General features: G+C 42.0%; 1 protein-coding gene across 1 annotated transcript in view; it reads left to right on the top strand.

The window, feature by feature from the left end:
- Positions 1 to 2,157: 2,157 nt before the first annotated feature.
- LOC140195190 (AF4/FMR2 family member 1-like) overlaps positions 2,158 to 8,237 on the top strand; it is a 160,423-nt gene continuing 154,343 nt past the window's right edge. The window contains exon 1 of the mRNA XM_072253108.1: positions 2,158 to 2,764. Within this exon, the coding sequence (XP_072109209.1) occupies positions 2,748 to 2,764 (17 nt within the window). The 5' untranslated portion in view covers positions 2,158 to 2,747. The remainder of the gene's footprint in view (positions 2,765 to 8,237) is intronic.

Genomic DNA, 8,237 nt, shown 5'->3' with positions numbered 1-8,237 from the left:
CAGGCAGGTAGGAACAAATGAGATACTTGAGAAAAGATGAGAAGTGCAAGAGAACACTTAAGAAAAAAATTGGGGGGGGGCTAAAAGCAGGCACGAGGTTGCTCTAACAGCCAAGGTGAAGGAGAATCCTAAGGACTTCTACAGATATGTTAAGAGCAATAGGATTGCAAGGGACAAAATTGGTCCTCTGGTAGATCAGAATGGTAATCTATGTATGGAGTCAAAAGAGATGGGAGAGATCTTAAAATAATCTATTGCATTTGTATTTACTTGGGAGATGGTCACAGAGTCTCTAGAAGTGAGGCAGCAATGAGGTCATGGACTCTATACAGATTACAGAGGAGGCAAATTAGGTTGCCTGACAAGGTGTCCCCTCAGACCTTTTGGGAGGCAAGTGCAGAAATTGCAGGGGCCCTAGCATGATATTTAAAACATCCTTAAGAACAGGTGAGGTACCGGAGGATTGGAGGATACCTAATGTGTTTCTGCTGTTTAAGCAATTCTATGAGAATAAACCAGGAAATTATAGGCCAGTTAGCCTTACATCATTAGTGCAAAAATTATTGGAAGGTATTCTAAGGTACGGGATATATGAGTATTTGGATAGACGGGGACTGGTTAGGGATAGTCAGCATTGCTTTGTGAATGGTAGGTCACGTCTAACCAATCTTATAGAGTTTTTCATGGAAGTCACCAGCAAAGTTGATGAAGGCAAGGCAGTCGATGTTGTCTACATGGACTTCAGCAAGGCCTTTGACAAGGTCCCACATGGGAGGTTGTCATGAACTTCAGTCACTTGGCATTCAAGATGAGATAGTAAATTAGATTAGACATTGGCTTTGCAAGCCAGAGAGCGATAGTAGATGGTTGCCTCTCTGACTGGAGCGCTGGAATGCCACAGGGATCACTGGCTGGATCCATTGTTCTTTGTCATCCATATCAACAACCTGAATGATAATGTGGTTAACCGGATCAGCAAATTTGTGGATGACACCAAGACTGGGAAGGCTATCGAAGCTTGCAGACTAGATGAACTGAAGGGCCTGTTTCTGTGTTGTAGATTTCTATGACTCTATGAATCTGACCTTGTAAAATATGTAAAAAAAATGGGCTCCATTATTATTAGTTAAGTTGAAAGGTATCTGGCCCAGCGTATGGGAGATTAGATTAAGTGAGCAAAATTTTAAGTTAATACAAATACAGTACTGCTTTGTACTGATTGGCTAGTAGAAAAAAATAGGTAGTTGCTTTCTGGAAGCTCCAGTCTTTGCTTTGATTGCAGGGCACTATCTTGCTGAAGGCCCAGATATCAAATAAAATGTGGTAGATGAAGGACTAATGTTAATATTGAAGACAATCTGACCCGATTATCATTCCCTGTAACCCTGCACCATGCCATGGAAATACAGCAGATTCTTTGTAAATCTCTACCTATCACAGTACCACTGGCAGGTTCACTGCATAATCCAGATACCCTCCATTCACCTCCTGCATTGTTCTCCTCCTCGAACCTTCCCTGCATCACTCTTCTCCCCTCCTGCTGCACCTTCCCAGCATCACACCTCCTCCTCCTGCACCTTCCCTGAATCACTCCTGCTCCTCTTCCATGCAACACTGAGCATCATAGGAAGTCATTCCTGCCTGTGGCCATCAAACTTTACAACTCCTCCCTTGGGGGGGGTCAGACACCCTGAGCCGATAGGCTGGTCCTGGACTTATTTCCTGGCATAATTTACACATTACTATTTAATTATGGTTTTATTACTATTTAATTATTTATGGTGCAACTGTAACGAAAACCAATTTCCCTCGTGATCAATAAAGTATGCCTATGACTATCTCCTGCAACATTCCTGTATCACTGCTCCACCTCACACTGTTCCTGCTTCTCCTGTACTATCTCCACACCCTTCTCTTCTGCCACAAGTCTGCATCGCTACCCCTCCTGTACCTTCCCTATATCACTCCCCTTTGTCCTCCTGCAGCTTCCCTGCATCATACATTGACTCACTCCTCCTATTTCTGCATCGTCCCTGCATCACTCATTGTCCTTGCATCACTCCCCTTTCTGCATCGTCCCTGCATCACTCCCTTCTTCTCCTGCAACTTCCCTGCATCACTATCTCCTACAGAGGCTTTCACTCCCATACTACCCATCCCCCTCCCCCTTCCCACTTTGGGAGGACAAACTGCCGGACCGCCGCTAACATCATTGCCCAAATAAGGAAGCAAGCGGACTGCACCATTCCGCCATCGGCGAGACTTCCCCGGGCGCAGAGCGGTTAATTCAGCCATCATTGTCGGGGCTGCGAGGCGCGGGCCCAATCGTGAAGGGGAGATCGCGCACCAACCGTGGCGGCGGCGGCGAGGTCAGCGCTGATTTGCTCGCGTGGCAAGCGGGGCCACTGGGCGGGCAGGCGGGGTTTGGCCAGGGGTCACCGCGGGTTCCCGCGGCCGCTGACTGGCTGGTTGAAAGAGCGGCTGCCTCTGCCAGAGGGCCCGGATGGTGCTCGGCGAGCCCGTCAGACCGAGCCGCTGCCCGCCCCGCTGGGCTCGGTGACCGAGTGAAGCGCAGTCGCACGATGCGCTGGCCCCCTCGGCCCGGCTGCAGCACCAGCACCAGCACCAGCAACCCCTTCAGCTTCAATCTTTTCACTCGGAGGCCGGCGGCGCAGCGATGTCTAAGCCACTGAGGAGCAGCTGTCTCTGAAGCTGATGGCAAGCCGCGGGCAGCTGCTTTCTGCACTATGGCCACTCACTCCAGGTAAACAGGATAACCAACAACTGCCTTAACATCATCGGTCAGTCTGTTTTCGCTTTAACTTGGCGGCTGAAAATGTCCCTCAAAAATACACAGACTGGTAGTGAGTGGACGAGTTAATGTAATCGGTGGTGTGGGGAAAATAGTTACAGACGGATTGAAGTTTGCTGTTTGAAATATCTATAGATTGGGAGATTTGTTGATGACGGCCGCGGAGGGTTTTGTTAAAAGTTCAGAAACTTGTCACTTAGGCTGGGGTAACCAAAAAAGAATTTCATTTGGTGTGTGTTAATCTGCTGATTGGCAGAGGACAAATTTACCAGAGTGAAAATTAATTGCTTTACTGTTCAGTCACACTGTTTTAATCAATCGAGGTTGGATTATCGCAGTAAAAACGGTTTTTATGACATTGATTTTAATTTTGAATTCTCTGATCTAATTTGTGAAATTGTGCACGTACTGCAATGCAACCTGTTTCACTATTGTGTTTCTACAGCGTTTGTATTTGTGCATTTTCTGAACTAAGTAAAAAATTGGTTATTGTCTCCTTGCCCCACCCCCAAAATTTTTTGATGAAAATAATGCCGTATTTTTGATCTGCAGAAATTATCCAAACATGTGTTGGTGTTTTGGTATAAAACTAGTTCAATTAGAGAAGTACTTACTGAAATTTTTTTTATAATTTAAATAGTCCAAATCAGTTTTATAAGCTTGATTGTAAATAGTAGAGAAATATTTAAAATCCTATTGGAACATAATAAGTCTTGTTGAGCTACTGTTAAATTCAATCATATTGCATAACTTCCTTTTTCTAGTTGCTATCTGCATGATTTTGCTTCTCATTTTTGTGTATATTTTTTTCTTGTGCAATAACTGATCTCTCAGGTTTTTTTTAACCTTAATTCCAACAATTTTTTTCATTTATTGCTCACTACTTGACAAGACAAGTTTCCTTTTAATACCAATCCTATATTTTTGAAGACTAAAACTCTTATAAATTTTTGTCAACTAGTAATTGAGCAGATGTGCTCATTGAAATGACGAATGTGTCTGAAGTGGATTGTTACAGTTCTGAAGCTAGATCTGTCTGATTTTTTTTTACACATTACATTAATTTATCTTTAGCTTACTCTCTTGAAATCTGTTTTAGTTTTAATTTTCACAAGAACCAAACTGAGACCATTTTGCAGTCTGGGCTGGATTCCAATTGTCATCCCAGAAGTGAAAGAACAATCTGGTAACTCACAGTGCTGTCCAGACTCTTTCGCCTGGTCCTGACTTCCACTGCTCATTCAAAATATACATTTAAATTGTGCTGCTTTAGAGCAATTTTTAAAAATCTTCATGTATATTTAAGAACTATTAATTTCTCAGGTTAACATTAGAAATAAATAATTATAAAACATCTTTTAAAAGTTTTGGTACATGCAACTAAAGATTACCTGATCTAAGTGACTAAAGACAGCTTGATTTTACATGTTGCTGATCTAGCTGCTTGTAGCCATGACTGCTGTGTGGCTGAAGTTGTTCTTCTGTATCTCTGAGTAGGGGTGGGAGGAATTAGCTGAGGTTTCAACTCTCATTTTTATCTAGTATTCCTTCCATTAATGGTATGTCTGTGTATGTGGACGTCATAAAGTAAGATTGGTACCAGCTGTGATTTTCCTTGGTGTTTATACGTTTGAATAATCATCTGTATGATTATTCAAATATATTTGATATAATTATTCAAATTTACATATATTTACTAGTTCAAAGTAAAATTTATTATCAGAGTACGTACATGTCACCACTTACAACCCTGAAATTCTTTTTCTGCGACTGTACTTAACAAATCTTAGTATTACAATTTAATAGTCAGAATTTTTTAAAAACACATTTTGGCGTACTCAGTGTTAGTGGTGCAGTAAAATAATTACAGCTTAATCTATATACCCTATAATCCTGTTGTATTTATTTATTTGTTTATTGACATTTAGTGCAGAATAGGCTCTTCCGGTCCTTTGAGCCGCGCTGCCCAGCAATCCCAGATTTAATCCTAGCCTAATCACGGAACAACTTACAATGACCAATTAACCTACGGATGGATATCTTTGGACTGTGGGAGGAAACCACACAATCACAGGGAGAACGTACAAACTCCTTACCGGCAGCTGCTGAAAATGAACCCAAGTTGCTGGAACTGTAAAGTGTTGGGCTAACCACGATGTTACCATGCCACCTCACGGTTTATTTTTTGTTTATTGGTGTTGCTAATATATTACCTCTCCATTGGTTTGAGTGGTGAGGCTTGTTTGCATTGTAATTGTCGGCTCGCCTACAGAGATCACTGATCACAGTAATATTTCATTGAGGAGGCAGTGAAACTTTGCTGTTGAATGGGAATAGCATGGTAATAGTTGGGTGGAATTGGAGCCTACCACTTTAACCAAGACTTAATTGCTTATTTATTATTGTGCATCACTGTTCTATTTTACTTAGGTTTAGGACATGTGAGCACAAAGGAACATAAGGAACAGTGTTTTTCCTTTGATCTAGTGAATGTTAGAGTACTGCCACTTTGAACCCCTTGTTCAAATGAATGTCAGTCTTTGCTTTGAGTATATCCATTATCGCAGCTCCCACAGTTGTCTGGGAAGACATTTCAAAGATTCTTGACCCTCTTAAGAGAGGTTTTATACTAGGCTGATGCTGGCTGGTGGTGTAGTGGCATCAGCACTGGACTTCAAGGCGAATGGTCCCAGATTCGAATCCAGCTGGATCCTTGCACACTTTCCATCCATGAACATAAGAAAATGCGAGCAGGAGTAGGCCATCTGGCTTGTTGAGCCTACTCTGCCATTCAAAAGATCATGGCTGATCTGACCATGGACTCATCTCCATCTACCTGCCTTTTTCCCATAACCTTTAATTCTCCTACTATGCCAAAATCTATCCAACCTGCCCATGCTGGGTTGAGCATCAAGCTAGCAACTGGGCCTCGTAAAAAGAAACAGACATATGCTAATGAAATAGCAAGGTTGCTTCCTGATACACCACAAGGCACAGAAAAAAGCGACAGCAACAATATTAGGCAGAAGTGGACGACTTTATTTTGAAACTGCACTCTCTCTAGTTCTAGATAGATTCCGGGTGGCACAGTGGAGGAGCTAATAGAGCCACTGCCTCACGGTGCCAGAGACCTAGGTTCATTCCTAACCTTGGATGCTGTCTGTGTGGCATTTGTACACTCTCCCTGTGACCACATGGGTATCCTCCCACACTCCAAAGTGCGATCTTCAGTGAGTTAGTTGAGCACTGTAAACTGTATGTCACTGAGCAACAGAATTTGGGAGAGCTGCTGAGAAGATGTGGAGCATTTTAAAAAATGGGATCAATGTAGATGAGTTTCTGTATATATCCATCCTGTCAAAGTTCAAAGTACATTTATTGTCAAAGTACGTATACATTATACAACCTTGAAATTTGACTCCTTACAGACAGCCATAAAACAAAGAAACCCCAGTGGAACCCATTTAGAAAAGAAAACCATCAAACACCCAATTTGCAGAGAGAGAGAGAAAAAAACAAATCATACAAGCAATAAAACTAAGCAAATAACATTCAGGACTGAAGTTTTACAAAAGCCACGAGGCTGGGCATCAGAGCAGGCCACAGCATCAGTTCAGCACAGAGCTGAGTAAGAATGATATATTTTCCATTTTTCGCTATTCAATAGATTACAGGCCCATCATTCTTGTGCCAATCCCTCAATCCCAGAAATTGATCTACTCAACCCTTTGTGCACTGTGTCCAGTGCAGGATCGTCCTTCCTTAAATTGGAGGGCAGAACTGCACACAGCACCCTGACTATCTTGCAATAAGGGGAGTATTCCTTTCTCCTTCCAAGTTCCTGTAGAAGCAAGTGAAGGCAGAGCAATGTGATGAACAGAATGCCAGGTGTTTGCCTCCACAGATGCAGTATTCTGTTTGTTCTTCCAAATTCAAGCATTTGTAGTCTCTTTTGTTTTCTGTGGCCACATCAAGACACTATTTGAAAGGTAAACCTAGTGTTATAAGGGTAGAAAATAGGGAGTAGGCCAGGGGATTTTGCAGTGCAATAGGTCTGTAATGCTTTCATGGATATCACAACTATTGGTTCCAGAGCAAAACTGATGCTGACCTAAAATGGGATAAGACCAATGATATGTGACTCTAGAGAGCCTAAAAAACTTTATTTTACCAATCCAAATGCAATTGCATACAATGCTGAAGTACTGTCTACAAAGAGGGAAACATTTTATCAAATACATCTGTAAATATTTATTGTAATTGTAAAACAGTGGCACCTTTTAGGAGGAGTTTAGTATAATCTAAACTGGTCTATACAATACGCCAAAGTAAATGTTGATTTAATTTTACTTGGTCAGTTCAAGCTCCACCAGCTGTTGCTAGCTAGCAATATCAGACTGTTCACGTTCCACCTTACATTAGGATGTAAAAGGAAAATACTAAAAAATATTGGTAAAGGCCTATATGTATCGCAGATTTGGTGGGGGGGTTGGTAGAGTTGTAAGTGGAAAAGGAAATGATAGAAAAATTAAACAAATATTTTGTGTTTCCATGGAATAAATGACCCACCAGAAACATGAGATTCTGCAGATGCTAGAAAATCCAGAAATACTGCAGAAATAAGTGTTTACAAGAATGAAGAATTATTAGTGAAGAAATGGCAGCAGGGAAGTTGAAGAGGCTAAAAATCAATAAATCTGAAGATTATAGGTTCAGTGTAGGATGTACAGAGATGGTCTAGAATGTGATCCTGCTGTTTAAGAATGGAGGGAGTGAGAAAATTAGGAACTGCTGGTTTTCTTTGGTCACTTATCTGTAGCCCAGATAATGTTGGAATTTATAAAGAAAAATGAATTAGCAAAACACCAAGAAAAAAGGCAGTGGAATTGAAGCAACACAAACACAATGCTGGAGGCAGTCAGCAGGCCAGGCAGCATCTACGGTCAAAGTTTTGGGCCGAGACCCTTCATCAGGACTGGTTTAAAAAAAGATGGTGGGGAGAGGAGAGGAAGAAACACAATGTGATAGGTGAAACTGGAAGGGGGGAGGTGTGAAATAAATAGCTGGGACGTTGATTGGTGAAAGAGATACAGAGCTGGAGAAGGGAGAATGTGATAGAAGAGGACAGAAGGACATGGAATAAAGAAGATGGGGAGGAGCACCAGTGGGAGGTGATGGGCAGGTAAGGAGGTAAGGTGAAAGAGGGAAAAGGGAATGGGGAATGGTGAGAGGGGGGCCATTATCGGAACTTTGAAAAATGGACATTGATGCCATCAGGTTAGGGGCTACCAGCTGCCCAGACAGAATATAAGGTGTTGCTCCTCCAATCTGAGTGTTGCCTCATTGCGACAGTAGAGGAGGCCATGGACTGGCATGTTGGAATGTAAAGTGGAATTAAAATAGGTGGCCATTGGGAGATCCTGCT

The sequence above is a fragment of the Mobula birostris genome, chromosome 3, assembly GCF_030028105.1.
Source record: "Mobula birostris isolate sMobBir1 chromosome 3, sMobBir1.hap1, whole genome shotgun sequence".
NCBI classification, from domain to species: domain Eukaryota; kingdom Metazoa; phylum Chordata; class Chondrichthyes; order Myliobatiformes; family Myliobatidae; genus Mobula; species Mobula birostris.
This window is presented reverse-complemented; position numbering and strand designations above follow the sequence as displayed.